This window comes from Sesamum indicum, linkage group LG7, assembly GCF_026168435.1.
Source record: "Sesamum indicum cultivar Baizhima isolate 11 linkage group LG7, ASM2616843v1, whole genome shotgun sequence".
In the NCBI taxonomy this organism is placed as follows: Eukaryota; Viridiplantae; Streptophyta; class Magnoliopsida; order Lamiales; family Pedaliaceae; genus Sesamum; species Sesamum indicum.
This window is the reverse complement of record NC_142663.1, coordinates 14,419,942-14,445,221: the sequence shown is the minus strand read 5'-3', so window position 1 is coordinate 14,445,221 and position 25,280 is coordinate 14,419,942. Positions and strand designations below refer to the sequence as shown.

General features: G+C 35.4%; 3 protein-coding genes across 5 annotated transcripts; 1 reads left to right on the top strand and 2 right to left on the bottom strand.

The window, feature by feature from the left end:
• The first annotated feature begins 13,119 nt into the window (after positions 1-13,119).
• Positions 13,120-14,121, top strand: LOC105179201 (Integrase-type DNA-binding superfamily protein). Its single transcript, XM_011102797.3, has one exon. The coding sequence runs from the start codon at positions 13,241-13,243 to the stop codon at positions 13,886-13,888; it is 648 nt and encodes a 215-aa protein (XP_011101099.1). The 5' UTR covers positions 13,120-13,240; the 3' UTR covers positions 13,889-14,121.
• Positions 14,122-15,977: 1,856 nt separating this feature from the next.
• On the bottom strand, positions 15,978-20,712 carry LOC105179202 (putative lipase ROG1). 3 transcript variants are annotated; one of them, XM_088882493.1, is made up of 10 exons: positions 20,295-20,711; positions 19,695-19,766; positions 18,674-18,744; positions 18,328-18,570; positions 17,819-17,982; positions 17,690-17,745; positions 17,266-17,318; positions 17,034-17,151; positions 16,427-16,524; positions 15,978-16,349 (listed from the first exon to the last, which is right to left on the bottom strand). In XM_088882493.1, the coding sequence occupies exons 1-10, from the start codon at positions 20,344-20,346 to the stop codon at positions 16,278-16,280; spliced, it is 999 nt and encodes a 332-aa protein (XP_088738619.1). In that variant the 5' UTR covers positions 20,347-20,711; the 3' UTR covers positions 15,978-16,277. The 3 variants fall into 3 exon arrangements, 2 of the variants coding, with proteins under 2 accessions (XP_088738619.1, XP_011101101.3); XM_011102799.3 differs by having other exon boundaries at positions 19,699-19,766; positions 20,295-20,708; XR_016066360.1 differs by having other exon boundaries at positions 16,308-16,349; positions 17,690-17,723; positions 19,699-19,766; positions 20,295-20,712.
• Positions 20,713-22,810: 2,098 nt separating this feature from the next.
• LOC105179203 (H/ACA ribonucleoprotein complex subunit 2-like protein) lies at positions 22,811-25,280 on the bottom strand. Its single transcript, XM_011102800.3, has 4 exons — positions 25,049-25,280; positions 24,887-24,956; positions 23,964-24,069; positions 22,811-23,091 (listed from the first exon to the last, which is right to left on the bottom strand). The coding sequence occupies exons 1-4, from the start codon at positions 25,182-25,184 to the stop codon at positions 22,930-22,932; spliced, it is 474 nt and encodes a 157-aa protein (XP_011101102.1). The 5' UTR covers positions 25,185-25,280; the 3' UTR covers positions 22,811-22,929.

Here is a 25,280-nt window from a genome sequence, read left to right as displayed (position 1 = left end):
CAAAATAATAATGATATAAACAAAATAAATTATAATTCATAAAAGTTTATAGTTTAGATCACGAAATCTAAGTTTAAACGTTAGGTCAAGATCTAATCTATTACTAAAACCTCAAAGTGTAGGTGTAGAATTTTGTGGTCTCATCATTACCTACTTAGAATAAAACCTAAGACCTGTAGAAATACTTGAAGATATTTCATGGGTTTTATGGATCACAAGATTTTTCTTGTTCTTGGTCTTGGTCTTGCTAGTGACATACTCAGTATCTGCTCTTTTCGTACACGACTCATGTAATAATACACACACACAGACACACACCCCCTAAAACGACATTAAAGAAAAAATCCCAAAGTATTTAATGCAATTACCTTTAAGTCTAACAACCAGTCTCTAATAAACTCTTAACTAGGACCTAATACATCCAATTAAAATTTTTTTGCTCAAATCAAATTTGATTAAGTGGGTATTTGGCCAAGTTTATAAACTTCTCAAAACATCTTATAAGATGTTTGAGAGCTATAAATATTTGTTTGGATAATTGTTTTTAAAGAACTAATGGTATCATATCCATTTTAGTCATTTTATTAATTAAAAACCTTATTATGCGCAACACCCTGATATTTTATAAGATGTTTTTACATCTTAAAAGCTTTAATATCTTCTTTTATCCAGATACTTTAGGAGCTTACTTTTAAAATAATGGATCGAAAATTTTACGTCATCAAACATGTTAATATCTAAATTGGGGTTTTTTGACGAATCTGATAATGTGACGATCCAACATATTATTTTTTAGGAAATGACTTAGCAAAAAGAAAAGTACAACTCGAAAAAACTTGCCGTATCATCAAGTAGTAATTTTCTTTTTACCAAGTCGTGTTCTAAAAAAGAAGAAAAAAATATATTGGACTGTTAAATCATTAAGTTCACCAGAAGTCTCAATTTAGGTATTGATATGAAATTTTCAGGCCAAATTAACCAGAAGGACTAAAATTATCCTACAGTATTGATGTTATATGACCAAATTTCAAATTTTAATTTAAAGAACTAAAATTACATTTTTTTTTTGTCGTTGAATTAACTTCACTTGACTATGTATAGTTTCATACTGTGTTCTCAACGTCATCATTAACTTCACTTGACAAGAGAGTATTTCCAGTCCCACTACAATACAAGTCATAAGCGATTGGGACATGAAGCCGAATAGACTTGTCTACGCCAAGACTATGGCCGAGGCCACGTCCAAAAACCAGTGCTATCACTATTAGTATACGACCATGAAATCTGAACACCACAATGTCATAAATTTTAAGAATGTCGATCGGCAACCATTGATACGTTTTTTTTTTTTGTACAAATATTTGATACAATAATTTATTTTTTGGAATTATTCAAAAGAAAATTGTGATTTAGCTCGATTTCAGATTTTCTTAAGAGGATTGACTTAATAAGAGGAAACAAGCAAACAAAATTCTCCAAATTAAGAGGAAACGAACATGAATTGCGTAACATGTACATCGGACCACATGTTCATACGTGTATAAAATATTTTAGATAAAAGTAAATGAAAATATTGCATGCGTGATATATTTTATTAGATATAATTACGGGATAATTAAATCGTTCTTTTCTAAGTTTGCTGTAATTATATGTAATTTCTTGTAATTTTGGATTATATATATTACCCTTGATATTTTTTATCTAACAAGTGAGTTTCTCTATTAACCAAAAGTCATCGAATCTGCTGATATTAACAAAAATAAAAAGGATTAAATGCAAATAATCCCCTTGTGTTATACGAAATGAGCAAATTACCCTCATGTGAAAAAAAAAAATAGAGCAATTATACCCCTTATGCGAGTTAGTGTAATTCACGAATTTTTTCTTTATTTTTTTATTTTTTTATTTTTAATTATAAAATAACATTTATAGCCTTATTTAATAATCGTTGAATCTAATTTAAATCTAAGGTCCAAATTAAACTAATAAATCTACGTCCCAGATTTTGATTTATTTCAATGGTTAATATTTAAACAAATATATGAATTTAAACAATATAAATGAATATATATGATATATAATTAATAGTTATATATATATAGAGAGAGAGAGAGAGCGAGAGAGAGTGAACAGCAACAGTAAGGGTAGAAGAGGGGGGAGGGCGACAGGGACAGAGGAGGGGCCAGCGATAGAGACGGCACGGAGAAGGAAGGGGGATGTAAGGGACGAGGAGGGGGGAGGGACGCAGATGGAGAAAGGGAGGGGGAGGGGAAACGATGGCGACAACGACGAGAAAGGGAAGACGGAGGGACAAAGGCGACAGAGGGAGGGGAAAGGGGAGCGGGGTGCGGCAACGGCGAGGGGGAAGGGGATAGGGAAGGCGGCGACGATGGCGACGGGAGAGGGAGTGGGAGGAGGGCGGTAGCATGGAGGCGACGAGGAGGGAAGGGGATGGGCGGTGGCTGACTTTGGGGGGTGGGTGGGTGGGTAGGGGTTGTTTTTTTGTTTTTAAATAAAAATATTATATATAAAATAGGATAATTAGTTTTTAATATTTGAATATATATAAATTAGATATATAATATATTATATAAAAAAATAAATTATTTTTAGAGAAAAAGTCATGCACACCCTCAAGAGGAGCGAGTGCACTCCGCACATCCCTCTAAGGGAATAAATTGCTTTAATTTAAAAACACTGGAAGGTAATTCGATATATTTTTTTTCACATGGAGATATTTTACATGTTACCCATATCACAAGGGGTAGCATGTATTTTTTCTACAAAAAAAAGTGGATGAAACTTTATATTTATTTTCAATTGATTTATTACTAACTTATTATTAAAGTGTTTGCGCGAGCTTGAGGAAAGTACTTTTTAGCTTTTGGCATTAAAAAAGTACTTTTGAGGTGTTTTGTATGCTAATTTTTGCTTCTGAAACTGTTAAAAAAAAAACTTTTATGTCAAAAGTTGGAAGCACCTTGGAGGGGTGCTTCTAGTTGCTTTGACTTTTTTATAAATAAATTCAACTTCAATTTTTACTACTTTACCCTTATTATAATACATTTGATTCAACTTTATTATTTTTTATTTATTTTAAAATTTTTATACTTAAAGTTGATATTGAAACTTTTAAATAATCTAAATAATTTAACAATAATCAAATTTACACTTTTATATATTAAATATTTGTATTTTTTATATTTTATTTGCTATATTGTCTAATTATACCCTTCATTTATCATAAAAAAATATAAATTAAATGGTTACGATTAATTAATAAAATATTTTTTGTTCATTTATGCAAGTTTATTTATTGTGCATAAATCAATAATTACGTTACTCAATGGAAGTATTAGTAAATTAATAATTAATTTTTCTATTAATATTTCAGAAAAATTAAATATGTTATATAGTAAGCAAATAAAATTTATTATTTTTAATAGAAAAATAATTATTTTTGACAAACAATAAATACAAATATAAAAAAAAATAACATCTTTTTAATCAATGGGGACAAAATGGTCTTTAATCAATTAAGTTTGTTTTAAAAGTATTTTATCTCAAATATTATCCAATTAAACTTTTGTCTGTTTTTTTTTATAAATACTATTTACTTTTGATTTTAGTACAACTTTCAACTTTTTTAAAAAAATCATTTTTCTAAAAACAGAAATTTTCGCAAACACTTCCTACATGTCAAATAAAATATTATTTTAACCAAGTCATATTGGGTGGTAGGTAAAGCCGTAAGGGGAATAGGAGAAGCATTTATGGATATGTCTCCCTATTTTAAATTCAAATGCAAATATATGTATATTAGTTGCTTCTGTTGGTATCATGAACGCCTTATTTATTAAGCGGAAGCAAAAATTAGAGGTGCTGGATGTAGTTTTTTAAATCATGGGGTGTTACATGTAATTACACAAAACCTCAGAGAAAGAGATTGTAATTATCCCTTTAAATAATTAAACATACATATAATAAAAATGTTTTATCATTTACATAAATCGTCTCGTTTTTTGAAAAATTATACATACATATTTAAATTATTCAAACTACTCTTAACTTTTTGGATATTATAGGTAGCTTATGTAATTATAAAAGAAATATGATTGATTTTATGAAAACATATCATAATCAAAAAAATATATAAATGTAATTATCCTTTTATTTAAAGTCAAAAAGTTTGTGTGAGTTATTTAATGAAACGTATTGGCAGAGGATGTAAGTTGTGGAAGAAAAGAAAATTCCAACATCACCACTTTTAGGGGTTGCCGTGTCCAATAAACAAGGACATGATTGGAATTTCAAGAAAATGATTGGGCAAAAGGTAAAATATCAAGTACACCGGTTAATGCCGATTATTACCCCACCTGACGTCACATCACATGACGCACACAATCTGTAGCCCAACACTTTTTTTGTTAGGTGATAATTATATTTATATTTCTTGATTTATGATAAGTTTACATAATTTATTTTATTTTTAAATAATTATACATACACTATCAAAATAGTATTATCACTTATATAAATATTTTTTTTTTTGAAAAATTATGAATATACCTTTTCAAGATATTAGCATTATTACGCAAACTACTTTTATTTTTTAGCTGTAGTTTCTGTAATTATGCAAAAAATATAAGTAGTTTATGTAAATAGACCATAGGTCAAGGGGGTGCAAATGTAATTATCTCTTTTTGTTATTATATGTTTTAGTTAATATTTCAATGAATTGAGTTATATATCGATATATGAAACTAAATATAATAAATTTATATAAACTGAAATAAATATTCATATATTTGATGTCAGTCGAACTTATGATCTCCAATGTATTCCTGAAATCTCAACCTTAGACAATGAATTAATAATCGTTGATTTTTCAACATCTCTTATTTCATTTCATTTTTTTTATTTTATGTAAATTCAATATTTATGAAAGTGCAATTTGAACGAATCCTATACATATAACAGATCAAATGTAAGAACATACTCTCATACATTAATAAGTGTCGAAATTCACGTCGAATTCTGAACACTCAAGAACAAGAAAAGTCGAACCGTTCATTCCAACCTGATACTGTGTTAGGTTCAACTGATTCAACAATCGGACCAATCAAATATTTTTTTCTTTTAACTGCCCACTGCTCCATATTTCTCTTTCACCTTACTTCTTCACATTTATTATTATTTATTTTGTTATAATTTTTTTTTCTTATTACTTTATATTTTTTATACGCTTACAAAAATCACGTGTGACGATAATTAGTGAATAAAAAAGTAAATATGAAATTGAAAATAGGGTGGAGCAGCGGCAGTTGAAGTGTGAGCTGGTTTCATTAGTTTTATAGGACAACAACGTTAATGGCTATCTGCTTTTTGTAACTTGGTCCTTCGTCCATCAATCTTATTATGATGAGCTGGGTTAGGGTGGGACCGTGGGAGGGCAGCTGCACCCACTGCAAACCAAAACAGTCCATTTCATGCTAACTCATTTTCAGCACATAGATAGGTGTATGTTTGTGTTTGTATTTCAAAAAGATTTAATTTGAGTTCGATTTAGTTCAATTTGAATTAATTATATGGTAAGTATAATGTACTTATCGTGTGATTAATGTACAATTTAAAAAAAAATAATCAATTACTTGATAATTGTATCACACTTGTTATGTAATTGGTTTGATTCAACTAAATCTGATTTAGGCAGAAGGAATTCGTTTACGTGTTTGTGTGTCCTTAAAATTCGAAGAATCATGACAGCATCGGTATTGTGGATAAATTATAGAATTATACATTTAGTTTTAATCAAATACTCTCATTTTTAGTTCTTTAAAGAGTTGGGCTCGTAATTTACATGAACATAATTAATGGATAATTGTACAATTACACAAGTCAAAGAAGGAAAAATAATATAAATAAGTATATTTATACCCCTCAAAATATATATGTATAAATTAAAGTTTGACCAAATCAGTAGGGGCGTTTTGAAAATTTTAAGGTTGTCAAGCATAGTTCTGTAATTTTTAAATAGATAGAGGTGGTTTGTGTAAAAGAGTAATAAGTGAGGCGGTGTAAATGTAATTATCCCAAAATAATAATACTGCACGACTCCTAGATCAGATATTCAGAAAATATCTGACATGATACAAATTAAAATTGAAAATATCTAACATGATAAAAGTAGTTAAAGTCGTTATTCGCATGACGACTTTCGAGGAAAAAAAAAGGAAAGAAACAGTTGGAGTGGTTACTGAAAACGTGATTTGTAGGATATAGTTTATAAACTTTGTTGAAGTGTAGTAGATATTTATAGCAGTTTTATAAGACAGTAAGTAGATATTCTTAGACTTTATAATTAAGATTAGTGAGAGTTAGTGCAGTTAAGTTGATGAGTGGCACATGTGAGACACGCGCATGGTCCACTGAGTTAATGCACCCCCGGGGGGTAGTGGACGACTTTCCTAAGTCTTCCAAAATCATCAGATTCATGTCTCCTTTCTCTCAACACAACTCTATAGGTTCAGACCTACTTTCTGTACGGATCTGGTTTCCTCTCAACTTGCATCTTTCTTTCATTTCACCCTTTATTGTCTTTTATTTACACAAATTTATGCTTGCTTTTTGTAATTATGTGGGCACCATTTGTTTATTTCCTTTGTATGTCTCTAATTTTTCGTTTTGTAATATAAGAATGATAGTATACGTTTATCGTTATAAATATTTCAGGTCAAGGACTTCGTCTGATGAGAAAATCGATTTTTTGAACTTATATGTGTTAAGTTGTGAAGATTGATTTGAAGAAGAAAAGGATAACCTGATTCAACTTAGAATTCCCAAGTTGAGTTGGAGAAGGATAACCCGATTCAAAGTTGAGTTGGAGAAGGATAACCTCATTCAACTTAGAAATCCCAAGTTGAGTTGGAAAAAGGATAAGTCATGGCTATATATACTACTCTTATTAGCATTGTTTTATAGAGCAAAGTAGAATAGAGTAGAGAGAAAAGAAAGAGTTGAGACGAGGGTGAGTGTTGTCTTTCACGTGTGGTGAAGACTTGCATACAAGTGTGTGTGTGTTGTACTCCTCAATTTTCCTCCTCTTTGAGTATTTTCTCCTGGCTTGGTATCGCCCCCAGACGTAGGATTTATATCCAAACTGGGTTAACAAATTCGTGTGTCTTTTATCGCCTTCATATTCCACCTGTTATCCATCTTAACCCGATCCATTTCCTAACAACTGGTATCAGAGCCTGGTTCAAGGAGTTAAGATGGAGGGAAAGTTTCCAGTCGAACGGTTCAATGGTTCCGACTTTGGGTTTTGGCGTATGCAGATGGAGGCCTACCTGTACGGGAAGGACCTGTACGAACCACTTGCAGAGAAGTCCGAGAAGACGAGTGATGAAGAATGGAAGGTGCTCGATCGAAAGGCGATGAGCGCAATAATCCTGTCGCTCTCTCGGAATGTCGCCTATCATGTGAAGGGAGCAAAGAGCACGAAGGAAGTTCTACAGACTCTTGCCGATATGTACGAGAAACCCTCAGCAATGAACAAGGTTATGCTGATGAAAAAACTATTCAGGTTGCAGATGGAGGAGAGGAAGTCGGTGGCCGATCACCTCAATGACTTCAACCAACTCACGACACAGCTGGCGTCTGTGGATATCGTGTTTGACGATGAGGTAAAAGCGTTAATTTTGCTTTCATCTTTACCTGACAGTTGGGATGTGGTTGTTACTTCAGTGAGCACTTCGTCTGGGAAGGAGAAGATGAAGTTCGACAACATCAGAGACATGATGTTGAACGAGGAAACCCGTAGAAAGCAAACGGGTGGATCATCTGGCTCTGCGCTACATACAGAGTCCAGAGGGAGACCTGACACACGGGGTAAATACCGTGGAAGGTCAAGGTCAAGGTCCAGGGGGAAGAACAAGGGCAAGAAGGAGATGGTGTGCTGGAACTGCGAGAAGCCCGGACACATGAAAAGCGAATGTCGGGCGCCAAAGAAGGAAAAGGAGGGCCGAACAGCGAATGCCGCGACGGAGGAGATCACGGATGCACTCTTGTTGAGTGTGAGCAGTTCTTCCGATGATTGGGTTGTGGATTCAGGGGCCTCATTCCACTCATGCAGCAACAAAGACATCATGGAGCCATACACCTCAGGTGATTTTGGCTTAGTTTATCTTGCAGATAACAAACCCCTCAAGATTGTAGGAAAGGGAGATGTGCGGATCAAATCAACGAATGGGTCATGCTGGACCCTACATGATGTGAGACACATACCAGGACTGAAAAGGAACTTGATCTCAGTCGGACAGCTGGATAGTGATGGATTCCACACGACGTTTGGAGACGCGAAGTGGAAGATCAGTCGGGGAGCAATGACTTTGGCTCGAGGACTAAAGTCGGGAACGCTCTACATGGCGGGAGGATCTAGTTCAAACATTCCCTTTGCAGGAACTGTATCGCAGGCTAACCTGTGGCACAATCGCTTGGGCCACATGAGCGAGAAAGGAATGAACGTGCTGAAGTCGAAAGGACGGTTGCCCGAGTTAAAATCGGTGGAGGTGGGTCATTGTGAACACTGCGTGTTCGGAAAGCAGAAGCGGGTGAGCTTCTTGACCACAGGAAGAACTCCGAGGAAAGAAAAGTTGGAGCTTGTTCACACCGATTTGTGGGGGCCAGCACCAGTGTCATCTCTTGGTGGATCAACGTACTACATGACATTCGTCGATGATTCCACTAGAAAGGTATGGGTGTATTTCTTAAAAAGAAAATCTGATGCCTTTGATACATTCAGGAGATGGAGGGCACTAGTGGAAAATGAGACAGGTCTACAAGTGAAATGTCTCAGATCGGATAACGGTGGCGAGTACAACAGTGAAGGTATCAAGAATTACTGCGCCGACCATGGAATCCGAATGCAGAAAACAATCCCGGGGACACCTCAGCAAAATGGCGTTGCTGAGAGGATGAACAGAACACTGAATGAGCGTGCGAGATGCATGCGATTGAAGAGCGGACTACCAAAGATGTTTTGGGCAGATGCAGTCAACACGGCTGCTTTCTTGATCAATCGAGGGCCTTCTGTCCCGTTGAACAACAGGATACCAGAAGAGGTATGGAGTGGTAAGAAAGTGGATCTTTCTTTCTTACGTACGTTTGGTTGTTCAGCCTATATTTTGAACGATGATCGGACTAAGCTGGATGCTAAGTCGATTAAATGTACATTCATTGGGTATGGGACTGACGAATTTGGGTATAGATTCTGGGATGATCAAAACCGGAAAATAATTCGTAGCAGGAATGTTATATTCAATGAGGATGTAATGTACAACGACAGGAAGGTAAGCCCGGACGATGACAAGAAGGAAAGGGAATTTGTTGATCTCGATATTTCAAATTCCGGGATCATGAGACCAGCAGATACGGATTCAGTGGGAGTTCAGACGGACGAAACCGAACAAACGGAGATAGAGCCAGAACCAGTATCGGAGGAACCGATTACTGAAAGCAGCACACCCTTGGCACTAGGTCGAGAACCGAGGCTGAGAAGGGCCCCAGATAGGTACTCCCCCTCTCTTTATTACTTGCTTTTTTCTGATTGTGGAGAACCCGAATGTTACGCAGAGGCAGTCAATGATGTCCACAAGAGCAAGTGGGAGCTTGCGATGAACGACGAGATGAACTCGTTGAAGAAAAACAACACATGGGAATTGTGTCAGCTCCCAAAAGGAAAGAAGGCCCTACAGAACAGATGGGTCTATCGGGTTAAGGAAGAATCAGACGGGAAGAAGCGGTACAAGGCAAGACTCGTAGTAAAGGGATTCCAACAAAGATACGGTATTGACTTTACTGATGTTTTTACACCTGTTGTCAAGTTAACTACTATTCGTCTTGTGTTGAGCATGGTAGCGGCAGAGAACTTGGAGTTACAACAGATGGATGTAAAGACAGCCTTCCTACACGGGGATCTTGAGGAGGAGATATACATGGTACAACCAGAGGGGTATAATGGAGATGATCAGCAGGTGTGTCGCCTGAAGAAAAGCCTGTATGGATTGAAACAGGCTCCGCGGCAGTGGTACAGGAAGTTTGACAACTTCATGCTAGAGATAGGTTTCTCTAGATGCAATGCTGATCATTGCTGCTACGTGAAGAGGTTCGATGAGTTTTTTATCATTCTACTCCTGTATGTTGATGACATGTTGATAGCAGGATCAAATGTCAAGGAGATCAATAGGCTCAAGGATCAGTTATCGAGGAAGTTTGACATGAAAGATCTTGGCGAAGCAAGACAGATATTGGGCATGAAAATCACAAGGGACAAAGAATCCTGCGGACATGCTGACCAAGGCGGTTGCGATGGCGAAGTTGAAGCTGTGTACGGCTTCGACTGGCCTTGATGACTAGAGTGGACAAACCCGGCGGTACCAAGAAAGAAGTGGAGAAAAGCTAATCAATCTTCAAGTGGGAGATTGTTAAGTTGTGAAGATTGATTTGAAGAAGAAAAGGATAACCTGATTCAACTTAGAATTCCCAAGTTGAGTTGGAGAAGGATAACCCGATTCAAAGTTGAGTTGGAGAAGGATAACCTCATTCAACTTAGAAATCCCAAGTTGAGTTGGAAAAAGGATAAGTCATGGCTATATATACTACTCTTATTAGCATTGTTTTATAGAGCAAAGTAGAATAGAGTAGAGAGAAAAGAAAGAGTTGAGACGAGGGTGAGTGTTGTCTTTCACGTGTGGTGAAGACTTGCATACAAGTGTGTGTGTGTTGTACTCCTCAATTTTCCTCCTCTTTGAGTATTTTCTCCTGGCTTGGTATCGCCCCCAGACGTAGGATTTATATCCAAACTGGGTTAACAAATTCGTGTGTCTTTTATCGCCTTCATATTCCACCTGTTATCCATCTTAACCCGATCCATTTCCTAACAATATGGTACTTAATCTTGTCTTTATTTGAGATGACATGATAATACACGCTGATTATAATAATTTCATCGTTTCTATCCAATAAAGAGAACTTTGGTGCTAACTATTATAATCAAGCCCATTGTCTCTGCCTAATTTGCAATGGAACTACATACAAATTTAGTCGCTATTATGGGTCCTTCGACCGAAGGACGGGTTCACCTTTCGAGCGTATTTTGGAGCTTATATGTTGTTCTAAGTCTCGTGCCTTCATTCGATATGAGATGATAGTCACTGCTCGCCCATCATAAGCTCTCCAGTTTAGGAATGTGGGAATGACATATGATTTTATTCCTACCGACAACACGATTTGATGATCATTACAATTGTTATATAATTAATTCACGTTCAGCTAAATCCAATCTGAATTACTTATGTGATTATATAACTAAAATTTCAGAAAGAGTCCCTAAATTTGGAACTATTACATCGGACCCCATCTTGATCCACTTGAGGACAAGAGTGAAGAATAGAGTAGTTATTGCATGTAGCGATGGAGTGTTACAGTTTGAATTGCGTAGCGACGGCGCAAGTTGGAGTCGCGCGCCCCCACCACCATTACTACTCTTTGGATAAGATAAAGTGATAAACCAATTACCAATGACGTGCTTTGATAGATATAAAAGAACCACAACGACACACTTCAAACTTTTGCCTTTTCGGATGAAATCAAATGTATATTTATTCCTTTCAAATTTATTATAATTATAGTTATTCTTTTTATTATTTTAAAATTTATAAATATCTTATTAAAATTAATAGTCGTTTAATAAATACTCTCTCATAATAATTTATTATAGGAAGATCTCTTGTGATAGCAAGAATATTTGTTAGAGGATCATTAATTCTAATGTGTATTTTTAATTTTTCAAAAAAAGCTTATAATTTATCAAATATTTAACTTCCATATCTTTTGGAAAATGGAAAATTAGAAAAGGTTTATTTTGACTTATATGAGAAAGGCAGGTTATGAATTTATATGTAAAAAATTGTAATTAGAGATAATTAAGTAAATAAATGTTATTTAATTTTATAGTCCATATATGTGTTGAGAAATTTTTTTATTAGATCGAACTAACTAAGCATATAGTAAATATTTATTATACTTATTGTATGATATGGGGGTAATTTTCGAAAACTCGTATTTATGTTTTCAGCTTATTTTAAAATTATAGACAGTTTTGCACTAGCAATATTCTTTTCAGGTCTTTACGATCCAATCATATACGTTCAAAATCCTAATATGTATGGACTTGCCTTCCTCTGTGCTCCAGATACAATTTTCTTGACACAGCATTCCATATGACCTTAAATGCTTTATTCTTACAACCTATCTAATTCACAGACGAGATAGTTATTACAAATATAAAATAGACTCCAATTTTACAAATATTTTATTATATTCTCAAAAATTTGACTGGATAACGATCATAACTTACATAATTATGTAAATTAATTTGTTGACCTCCAAAGTATATAACAAATCAATATTGTTTGTTGCGCCATATCTACAAAATAAAATATATAAAAATTAAATTAATAACAATATTTTTACGAAAACAACGAAATGCATATAAATAAAAAAAAAATATAATCAGTAAAAACAGCTTACTATACTAGTTACAACAACAAAAAATTATACGTTGGACGGAAAAAAATTTCACACTTGCAGCAACTGTGAAATTTTTTTAAAAATGCAAACCGTCAAGTTTCGTAGGAAGAATGAAATTTTCACATAAAATCAAATTTTGTACAACCAAATTTGCTCTCCTTTTTACATGCATGTGTCCTATCAATATTTATATATTGCACAAGTAAAAAATTTTAAGATATCTGAGATTTTAAAACTTTTACATGCCTTTATTTTATTTTTTTTAAAAAATTCGTCAAAGACGGGATTTCAAATCCCAGGTCTTTAGTACTTTATATTTTTTTTTTAAAAAATGATTATTTTTTTTTGGCATTTTATAAATAATTTTCCCTTTAAATTCCACTTAAACCCAATCCCAATTAAAAATTTCCACCACTCAGCCCCACATAATTAATAAAATCTAATTCTGTGTACAAACCGCGCCCCCCCCAAAACCGTCTTCCGCCTCCATCCCCCACCCCCCAGCTATGTATATATTTATATGCCACACTCTTCATTCTTGTCACCAAATATACCACGACACAACATCCTCCGTTGAAAAATATCACAATATTATATGTTATTGTCTTCAAAACTATTACATATCTGTCTGTAGATATTTGTTGTTGTGGTCATGGAGACCTCAGACGAGTCGCTAACGTTGGAGTTCATACGCCACCATCTCCTCGAAGACTTCACTTCTGCAGACTCATTCTTCGACAACCTCACTACTCTTTGTTTCTCCGATGTTTATGGCGACAAGCCCATTTGGAGCCCCGGAGAGCTCGAATCCCCCTCCTCTTCCGGCCCCACTCCCCTGCCCGATTCCCCGATTTCTCAGTATTTCGCGTTCAGCCCGGATTTGTTCGAGTTTGAGACGAAGCCCCAGATTAGCATGAGTACGACGGATACTCAAGATGATCCATCTTTTCCAGAGAGTCCGGAGGCACCCGTGAAGGCCGAACCCGAATTCACCGAGTTGGTTACTGGGTCGGGTGTGACTCTGTTGGCGGCTGGAAGACACTACAGGGGAGTTAGACGGAGGCCGTGGGGGAAGTACGCGGCGGAGATTCGGGATCCGACCCGGAAGGGGAGTCGAGTATGGCTGGGGACTTACGACACGGATGTGGATGCAGCCAGGGCTTACGACTGCGCCGCCTTCAAGATGAGGGGCCGCAAGGCCATTCTGAACTTCCCGTTGGACGCCGGAAAACCTCCGCCGGCGGCGAACGCCGGACGGAAGAGGAGGAGACCGGATGGGTGTGCTACTCCCAGTCCTTAGATTATGAGTGATTGAAGTATGTGTAGTTGAAGTATGTCCACTCTTGATGGAGGAAACAAGGGCATGCGGATACAAGTTAGAGAAGCAGGTGTTGATTGTACATACAGTTATAGAGGTTGTACGTAGCTAGCTAAATAAGTAATTTACTTTGAAGCTGTACATAAAATGTTGGGAAATTGATAATCTCCTTTTTGTTACACTATATTAAATAAAAGTGAGGAATAATGACGATATGTCCCTTTTAGGATTTAGAATTTAGTACCGTAATGGGTTTGTGGTGTTTTGGCCTACTGGAACTGGTGCAGTGAGATCTGACTCCTTGATATAATTTGAACTGTTGGATTTTAAAAGATTAGATAATTTGACTGTTAATGTTTCATTTTGTTATTGCACAGACTGATTTCAGGCTGTATCAATTTCGTAACAAATGAAGCATCGATATCTTAATTTTAAAATAATAAAAAATGGAGTCAGGTGGGGCAGTTAATTTAGACAGAAGAAGGGTCATCTAAGTGCGGAGATTGTTTACATGAGAAGTAGCAGTGTAAGAATCAGCTGGAAATGAAAGCAACTGCACAAAGGTGTAGCTCTACTATACACGCTTTTGGATAATTCGGGTGGGCATCGCTTGATGATTATCTAAAAGCGTGTGTGAGTGTAATAATATATCCCCACGCTCGCATTATATAATAATATATATATATATATATATATATATATTTTGGAGTCTTGAGTTTTATTGTTTGAGTTAAAATCTTGTAATGGTGACAGAAATGTAGGCAGGGGTGTGAGTGTGCATAAAATATGTTGGTATTTAATCTATATTATATATATATATATATATATATTCTTATTCATGAGAACAAAATAAAACGTGAAAGAGAAAAGATGAAATTGTGAAATCTTCAAATAAATATTTATTTATTAATAGATGAAAAATGAAAACACTTAAATCCTTAGCACCCCTAACGGCACTATGACTACATCTTTCATAAATATTATACTTCGAATAAATCCTGTTTATACATGTAATTATGCTCATAACTCAATCCCTACCGAATAATATATACACATGTATTCCTATCATCACCACAGACACAATTGACTCTTCATCTACAAGATTATATATATACATATAAAACACCACAAAATAACGTTTTTATAATTAGTTCGCACATTACCCACGTTTTATTATTTTATACCCCAAGAACGTGATGTCCATTTTTACAACCGACTAAGGAAAAACCGCATACTAGCCTAACCTGACTGAAATGCAAGTTTTGAACTTAGCTCTCAGTGAGTAAAGATCTATACCTGAAAAATGTTAGTAGAGAAATGAACCTGCAACTCGATAAACAACTAACCGGCACTATCTATATATGTATATCAAATATAGTTCAAACAAGACAAAATAAGCAATGTATATAGATAATCAATTAAATCCCTATTTATATATTAAATATTGCAGATGTTACAATGTATACACAACACATCTCACACTTACATCCCTATTTCCAACAGTATTATATATCATCTATCTTGTAATCTGCTCCCTTTTCTCCCTTGTTAAATTCTAGAATTTCTTATCAACACAATATCTCTCCATCATTCCTCATCTTTTCTTCTCACTCTCAATCACTATCAATAAAACCTTGTGCCAAATTTTTTGTCCTTGAAATCTCATATCAATGAGTAACAACTTCTGATGTGAGGCTTATCACTTTTGGTGGCCAATTAATTTTCAGTGTTTAGTACACAACATTTTGCCCTACTTCACAGGCTAGGCTCCATAGCGAGTCGACCACCACTATCCTATAATACATCCACATCAAGTGGCAAATTTCACATTCTTAACGAGATCCAAACTCATAAAATTCAAGTGAAGAATCAAACACTTAACCACCATATTGGTATTGGTGGTGACTTTAGAGCAAGCTCGAAACACAGAACTTTGTACCTAAACGGAGAACTATGTGAGCTGAATCAGTTTTACCACTTACCTAACTCCTCATTGTTGTAATTTAACTCTTATGAAGTAGCAATATTCCATAATAAATGGTTCAAGTAACGCACAGAACTAAACAACAAATTCCAAACTAAAATACAACACTTCCATTATGGATCAAGAAATTAAAAGTAGTTCATGTACAGAGGAGTAAAATAAACAAGTCTCATAACTGTTCAGCAGATTAATTTCGCAAAATTCACTTACACAGAAACAAATAGCCTACAACCTAAATACATTAAATCGTCGTCTTCAAAGCCTGAGGTTAAATAAAAGGAAGAATGAAGCCCTGATGAATACAGAATGGCAGCACCTTAAGTCCATTGCAGTCCAGAGAAAAATTGGAAGAAAAAGGTCCAGTTTGGTCTATAATTGGACCTCATGCTATAAAAGAAAATGATCAATCATATGTTGTATTACGTCTGCACCTTCTGCATGCATGTAATGGTCTTTGACCTATAAAACCACCAAGAGATCAGCTTGTTTCTTAGGCAATAACTCCGAGACAGAGAGAGAGAGAGAGAGAGAGAGACCTGAATAACGCTATGGGCAGCGAACCTGAACCTGCTATTGTGGAAGCTGACGTCTACTTTCTCCCATGGTACACAAGAGAGGCCATTTACCAGCTCCTCTGCATTGTACATGCCAGAATGTATAGATTACTTGGACATGGAGAACTCAAAGCCAGATACATACATATGCAAACCCGACAACAGAGTCATTCGCACGCAATAAAAGGAATTCAATGCATAAGAAACAAGTATTTGACCAAAAGCTATAAAGAAAGTCAAAACATGTGGCAACTGCATATATTTGTCATTTTTGTCATTACCCATCATAAGTTAAATATTAAATATACCAATCTCAAGCCACAACGGAACTAACAGAATTTATCAGGAGTCACTACAGACAAGTCTCCTACTTAGATTTCCTGAATGCATGAGCCAAAAGGGTCTGAGTATTAACAGCTTGCTCACTCCCAAGCTATGATTGGGCCAATCACACTAATATGTTTTGACTCAATACGTCAGCAAGAGAGCTCTTCATATCAAGAAGGGAATAAGAAAATGAGGTTAGGCTAATCTGCAGGACCAAGCATGTTTTATGCGACACTCTGTGAGCAGAATGGAAGTTACAAACCTTCCAGCTGGTCTAGACCATCATCTTCTGTCGTGGACTCGTTTTGATTTTTAATACATGCCTTGCACCGCTCTTCATAGACAATATGCGGATATTTTTCATCGATAGAGTCCTCCCACTGTTAAAATGGAAGTCATGCTAACGTATTGCAAAAATCAAAGACTTATGATATTCATAGCAAGACAAAAGAATAAGAAAAGATTAATGACTCTGAAAAGAGTGAAGATTTTGCCTTAGGCAGTTCATTGTTGCGTCTAATTGATGATGTTCTCCAACCCACAATATCTACCAATATGTTCAGGAAGACAAGAAACATAGTAGAAGGGATTGTCACAGAGACATCCCCTGATGATTTCTGGGCCTTAAAGAAAAAACAATGAGTTTTAGAAAATGATTCAACTACTCTGACATCATGTTTTACATTACAATGCCAAGCTGAAGACAGATGGCCAGAGGAATCTGGAAATTAAAATTGATTTTTAAGGGTGTAAATGTAATTTTTCAAAAACATTTATCCTTGTTTTTTTGTGTTCTCTTTTTGATATATACACAAACCTCAAGAGGATATCTATGAAATTATTCTTAAAAGTAATGATAGAAAGCAATAATCAACACAAAGAAAAAGGTAGTGTATAATGTTCATAAATCCTGGATGCGATCGTAATCGACATTTGAGTACACCACCCTCCGCTGGAAAGATCGTAAAGCAGACCTGCATAGGTTAATTGCATCACTCATCCATATGAATATCTAAGGACTTCAAAAAGTTGATATGGAAAACCTACATAAAAGGGTATTCTCCATTATCCTCTACCATTCGTCTAAGCAATGGTGGCTTCCCTTCATCATCATCTGTAAGGAAAAGGTGCCGGCCTGTTCTCCTAAATATCCAGTGAACTAGATGACCAGCTGCTCTCTCTAAAGCAGTTACACCAAAAAGAAATGGTACCTGACAGATAGGTTAAGAACCAAGTAATTTCCCAAAACTGGAGCAAATATGTATTTAGAATTATTTTTTTGAGATATAAATTCAATGCAGGTGAAATACTAAAGAGGTTCTTCCAGAATAAGTCCAATGGTATAGCTGCCTGACTGAAACTGCCACCTCAAACAGTGCCCAAACTGCAAAACTAATAATTTCAATGGAAAGGGACCACATGCTAGAAACCACTGAAATGTATCATGTTATCAACTCAGCCATTTGAATTATTGCATACAAATCATGCTACTTCTTTCTAACACACGAGTATGAACCAAAAAAGAACGCTAAGAGATAAAAAAGAAAGCCACCTACCTGCTTATTACCCCTAGAACCAAGATGAGGACTGGCTACGCTAATGAAGTTTATAGGTTCCAGATCACCAATTGTACCCTTTGAGGCTTCATTACACGAAGCGGCTGATAGTTCTTCTCCAGTTCCCCTCTTTGGAGGTCTATATAATTTTCCAATAGCATATCTTGCCACAAGTCCCCCTACAGAATGTGCAACAAACGAGATTTTCCTCAAACCAGGCTTCTGTTTTATTACCTCAAGGACCTAAAATGAAGACCAGAGGCAGGATCAAATTATGGTGCAGACATATTTTTTCAAGAATTGGGCAGAGAGAAAACTAAATGCTCTAGCACAAACAAAAATCAACCTCCTCAGCCAGTCTCTCACCCATTACATCCACGCCATCCAGTGTCAGCCTTGCCATATTCCGTTCACTACCTGCAAGCAGTTTATGCTCATTTAGGAGCCAACAAACCTTTGAGTAGCAAAAGCATAGAAATGGCACAAAAAACTCTAGAAATCAGATAGAGAACTTTTTGGGGTGTTATATAGAGTGGATGATTCTTCTTTTAAGTCCACGTCTTTTCAGGATATCTCATAAATTCTATAGTGAAATATCAATCTTTCAGTCAACCCTAAAATTTAGAAAGCTAACCCCATTTCAAATCCTACCACATGCTCGACAATAAGGGAAAGTGCGTGTCCAGCTATTAACGATACAAAAAAATGTGGACGAAGATCACCACCAAACTATTTAGCCATCTCACATCACTAAACTATAAACAGATGGGCTGAAAATTTTGTGCAAATTCCAGCACCAACTTTTCCTTAAGAAGCTTGAATTAAGTTATGAACTCAGAGAAAAATGAGACCACTTCCAAATCATAGTGGAGCAAGATCAGATCAAGGACAAGGCACTAGTGCTTCCAACCCTTTAGCCCAATACTAGAAATGAAAATACAAGCATTAAGAGGGAACTGTTTGTAAAATATCCAACTTTCATCATTGCTACCAGCCTACCACTAAAGAAGTGCAGTTTAGGAACTTGTGAGAATCCAGAATTGACACCCCAGAAAAAGTTAGAACCGGTGAAAGAAGTAGTCGCATTAAGTGCCACCTCACGCCACGTGACATGAAAGTATATGACACACCATCAGATAAGATCAGGTAAAGTTTCAAGATGAAAGTTACTCGCATACAGACATAAAACTTGGGTTAACACTTGCCAAATAAAGTCAAAATGAGGAGAATGAATCTTCTCACTTTCTTTCAAGTAGAACCAGTTAAGTTATAGTTATGCATTGAAATAGAAAACTGCGGATTCACACAAAAAGTGTGAGAGTTCTTCAGAAACCACAGATCTTTTCACACTATAAGGAATGCCCAACCTACAGTGAACGAATACTTTATCAGGAAGCCTCTTGACAAATTGCTCAGCTCCGAATTTCCAATCTGAAGCACTGCAATAACGACATCATAAAAACACCAGTACCATCAGTAGCAATAAAGTCAAGTTTACAAGAAAAACAAAATCTACACAAACAGTGGAACACCAAACTCTAATTGTGTACTTTACATACAGCAGTGGAATCTATCAAATTGTTTACAACCTTCACTGGCATTGTGCTCACACAAATAAAATGAAAAGATAATAAAAAGGAACCTCTTTACATGCACACATTACAGTCCTCGCAAGTAAACTCAATAAAAAGCTTAAAATCTGGCATAATGGCATTAAAATAGACCATATCTTCATGATTCAACCCAAAAACAGCATCATATACTAAGACTCGAAGAAATCACCCAGCATCCCTTACCGTAACCCAGGCAGAAAGAGTTTCAAATCATGAACCCGTAATTATCTAAATGCTGAAAATTTAAGATCCCGGCAAAAATAAAATGGGAAACTCCCAAACAATACTTAAGCGTACTTATTTAACCGTATTCCCATGGAAGCAATAGCATGTAAATATTCAAGAGAGAGTTACCTTCCAAGAATCCCGTGCACCATAACAACAAGATGATCAGCGGACGAAACATCAGATTCTATACAACTGTAAACGTTCTCTCCTCCGTTCACCGTTAACATAGAGCAGACGTCGCCGTTGTCCATAGCTTCTCCGTTTTCCATTGTTTCTCTCTTCCCACCAATCAGATCAACAAGCTTCGCATTTACTCAAGAAACAACCGGAAAACTCGGGAATAATACAAACTAAGATCAGGAGCTAAAACCCATCAAAATCATAAAGAACTGAGCCAAGATTTCAACAGACTAGTACATTAAATGTGGGTTTGAAATCTAGATGAGGTGGTTAAGAATCTGATGATGGGTCGGAGGAGGAAAAGGACGTGGGAAAACGTGGCGTTTGCGAGGAAAGAAGGAAAGATGACGGTAGCAAATAACTTCGCCGTTACGGTTCATTACAGTACAGCCAGGATATTATTATATTATTAAATATTAGTAAATATCATAGATGATCCTAACTTTTGTATCATTCTAATTCATAATTTTTTAATTATAGAAATAATCTCTAATAAGTAAAAAGATATAATAGCTTAATATTGTCGTTTATGAAGATATATACACAATTTTACCAAAAAAATGAATGATTTATTTATGTAAATGATGTAGACGTTTTTGGTGTGCATGTGTAATTTTTTTAAAAAAATAATTAATTTATATAAATAAATTATAAATTACGAGTATATATATATATATTTATTTTAATACCTGAATGATCCTAAAATTTGTATCATTTTAGTTCATAATTATTAATTCTTAAGTTTGTAGTTGCTCGTACTTAAATTATACTTCACTTTATTTTTTAAGGCCAAATTCAATCTTTGTTGTAATATCAAATAAATTAAATGTTTAACTGAATGGACAATGATATTTCATTGATGGTCAAGAATTAGTATTATGTCCATATCATATTATATTTTCTATAGAAAATATCTTTAATTAGGGTAATTATGTTGATATTTCTTGAAATTAGATAAAAATACACAAATATCTTATACTTTTTGCAAAACTATAATTACATCCTCTGACGAGTGTTAGTGTAATATTTTTTAAAAAGTATTTGTGTAAGCATTATTTTAAACAAAAATATTTATGTATTTTAACCTAATCACGTTGTCAATATAATTTATCCCAATTACATTATCGGGGACAGTACACGCTGCACCTTTACTGTTGGTATGCAAGATGGAGGTTAATTAAAATACTTTTATTTATACTTTTTTTCTTTTATAAATACAACTTCTTAATTAATTAGTCATATCGATTAATTTTTATTTATATTAATTTTGATCAATTATTCATTTAACTTTTGTTTTATTTTTATCTAAAAAGTGTTTACAATGAAGGGACGACGCTAACCTAATTCATTGATATTATCTGATTCTGAACCAAAAATTGCTGACATGCAATGGATAAGTTGGTATCCTTACAGCTAAGAACAAACAAGCAATCAACAATAAATAATTCAACCGCATGTGCAATAATACATTACAGATCATCATGGTTTGCCTTTCCCATGTCAGAAAACTATTTGCATCAATCTTCATAAGTCTATACCATTCAGGATTTGCACCTCTAATTAGAGCTAAAAAATAAGGTTACATTTTCTGATATTCAATTTAGATAGATCTTGGAAAGTTTCATAGGACTTGGCTCACCGAACATAACAAATCATATTGATATATATTTTTCCTCATAAAATTTGAAACTCACTGCAACAAGATAAAACATATCAAACAAATATAAAATTGTCAAGCCATATAAAATTGTCAAGCCATTCGAGCTCGACTTATCCTCAACTCAATTAAAACTAATTTTCGAAGCTCGAATAAACTTTAAACATGTTTCAAATAATAAATAATATGTTACTATTCACGTCAGATTTGTTTATATCCCACACATTGTACAAGTGTTTCCATCAACACATGGGGTTTAAATTATCAATATTCGGATTCATTCGATGCCTTTGACGTCTATAGTAGAATCCATCCCATTTGCACAGTTCTTCGTGCACAGGAAATCAGAAGGAATTTATATGGAGCAAATTGCTTTTTTTGTCTTATACAATGAAGGGTGTTATATTTTTTTATCTTACAGTCAGTCTACGGGTTTAGCATGTTGGGAACCTAGACTTCAAAATTTTAGCATTTGGGACAAAAAATGCTACAATTTTTTTTATCTAATGGGATCAAACATGCCACAATTTTTACGCTGTGGAACAAAAAATATAACTTGATCCTATAGGACCAAACCAGTAATTTGGGGGGACAAAAAATGCAACCCCCTATTGTATGGACTAAAAGTGCAAGTTTGCTCATTCATATGCAAACAATGTATAATCTGGAGTTGGTTTCTTGTGTTGGACTCGGCTCCTTTCCCGTCTCACAATATTAGTTGGATCAGTACTAGTTCAACAAGATAAGATTATGTCAACCATTTTATCAGATCTTCAAGGCTGTTGTTGCTCTGGACGCTTCATCATTAACTGTAAACAAGATTCATGATCTAGGAGTAGGCAAGTAGAAAATTACATTATCTGAACTGATGTTTACATGTCCTAATAGATGTAAAATACACACTGCATATGTAATTTCAGCATGTCAAAACATTGAATTAGCAAGTTCAGATATATCAGATGCGACCTGGTCATGTTCAGCCTTCAACTTCTCTTGTTCCTCCTGGCCAAGTTCACCCTTGGTGGGCTTGGTTAGCACCAGAACACAGCAAGTTGGCCTCTTGGTGGCTCCTGCATTTGCAAGGTCCTGAAAAGTGTAGTTTATCTACTATCAGTATCAATTACATCGAACTTGTTAAGCATGAATATTTCACCTTCGCATGCAGCCTGAGAGGCAGGTCACAAGCAGATTCAGCATATCGTGTTTATTGGTCTAGTCAATGTTGCATCAGCATATTCTTACAAATAGCTGGATAGCAGGAAGAGAGAATAGGCACACAGGCCTCTATGACACATTTTCCCTACATTCACTCATCCAAATAAAGAGCATGGTGAATCTGACTGGTGACAAAAAGACAACATACAGATCTCTTCAGAAAAATGGTGTGCTTCAAGATTGTGAGGATGAGATGGATGAAGCAGGAAGAGAGAATAGGCACACAGGTCTCCATGACACATTTTCCCAACATTCACTCATCCAAGTAAAGAGCATGGTGAATCTGACTGGTGACAAAAAGACAACATACAGATCTCTTCAGAAAAATGGTGTGCTTCAAGATTGTGAGGATGAGATGGATGATATGACCTATCACCAGTATTAGTGCAGCACAACAGTTTTCACACCTGCATCATCTATGAGAAAGAACTTGGCTGCCCCAGGTGCCCATTGGCCAGGGAATCCCCAACATTCATCAGGTATCCATCTCATGTCCCCCCACCTGATGAATGGTGGGGATAGAGCTATGGGATTCGCAAGTACCACCCACCTTTTCCTGTTGTGTGAGTGGGGTATGGTCGGAGGTGGGAGAATAATAAGCAAAGTAGACAGAAATAGAAACCATATTTGAGAATCCCACTTGCACTATGAGCTAAACAGACGTGAAAACACTACCAAGAACACACATCTTAATAAGATAATGGAAACATGTCTACTTATCAATAGGGAGTGAGAAAACTTACTTCCTTCGATGGAACATAGATATATGGTATGTTGGCTTCCTCACATAAGATTGGAACATGAGTGATGACATCTATAGGTGATATGTTCCCAGCAATAACACATATTCTGCAATCAACAAAAATAACATAATATCAAATTTAGGAACAAAAAGTTCAATACAGGGCAATATCTTCAAAACAAGCTTCTTTAAGCATCAGTCAAGTAAATATACATTTTTCCAGACAAATTTATTCACCTCCTTGCCAGGTAATTAATTAAGCCCCAATTACAGAAGATACATGCTACGCATATAAATTAAAATAAATAAATATATTTCAGGTCCATATATATTAATAATATATATTTTACTAATGCATATTTATACGTATTTATTAAAGCATACACTTATAGAAAATTTTTTAACATTTACTAACATATCCACAGATACTGATATATATATATACACACATACACACACGAATAAATAAATATATGCACATGCACATTGTAATGGACATCTTCCAATCATCAACTAAGCAAAATGATACATATACATTAATAACCGTTTGCACATTTCAAACTAATTGAAAATCTAAACCATACATTCTAAAATCATCCTCACTCAACCCTGAAAACCAAGGGGATGAGCACTCAAAATTGGACAAAGTTGATTAAAATTCCAACCCAGAAAAAATCTACAAACCAACAATGTAGTTCTTCCTTAGTTCCTTTTAGTAATACAACGAATAAATAAAACTTCCATCTTCCTAATGTATATGCAATTAAAAGAAAATAAAGAACTGGATTTGTTACTCTGTCAAAAGTTATCATGCACCTTACTACTAAACATTATAGGAAAATAATTGAGCTGGAAAAAGAGGACGGGCAAATCCTAATGAAATGCTGTCAAAAATAATAACTAGTAACCAGAAAACCCTCCCACCCTTTGTTGCCGCGGCGAATACTTTTGACGACCTCCTTAACACCTCTCTTTAAGCACTTGTGCTCCGCAGCTGAAATGTCAATTGAAAAATACAATGAAATCAAATCGAAAGAACCCAACATACAACCATACAGCACAATCAAGAGTAGTGTAAATGGGCACCTCGACGAACAAGTTTGAGGGTTCGTTTGCAGAGCTTTTTGCCGGCAAGTGGTTTGGCTATGGGAGCAAGAGCCAACAGCTTCTTCTTCTCCCTCTCTTTCAGCGCACTCTTCTCGGCCTCACTGTCAGTCCCCATCTCTATTGTATGTGTGCGTACGAGCGAGTTATCGAGTCGAAGGTTGGGGTTTTGTGATGGCAGAGGGATTAGGGTTTTAGGAGAGCAGTTTTGAGT

Excerpts from the sequence above, each read along its gene's own strand:
- LOC105179202 (XM_011102799.3), bottom strand. The coding sequence starts at position 20,437 with ATGGAAAACGGAGAAGCTATGGACAACGGCGACGTCTGCTCTATGTTA. Across the intron at positions 16,525-17,033 it reads TGGTCTAGACCAGCTGGAAG|AGGAGCTGGTAAATGGCCTC; the intron begins GTTTGTAACTTC and ends TGTACAATGCAG. Across the intron at positions 16,350-16,426 it reads CTGCCCATAGCGTTATTCAG|GTCAAAGACCATTACATGCA; the intron begins GTCTCTCTCTCT and ends GTGGTTTTATAG.
- LOC105179203 (XM_011102800.3), bottom strand. The coding sequence starts at position 25,184 with ATGGGGACTGACAGTGAGGCCGAGAAGAGTGCGCTGAAAGAGAGGGAG. Across the intron at positions 24,957-25,048 it reads CCTCAAACTTGTTCGTCGAG|CTGCGGAGCACAAGTGCTTA; the intron begins GTGCCCATTTAC and ends TTGACATTTCAG. Across the intron at positions 24,070-24,886 it reads ATTCGCCGCGGCAACAAAGG|AATATGTGTTATTGCTGGGA; the intron begins GTGGGAGGGTTT and ends TGTTGATTGCAG.
- LOC105179201 (XM_011102797.3), top strand. The coding sequence starts at position 13,241 with ATGGAGACCTCAGACGAGTCGCTAACGTTGGAGTTCATACGCCACCAT.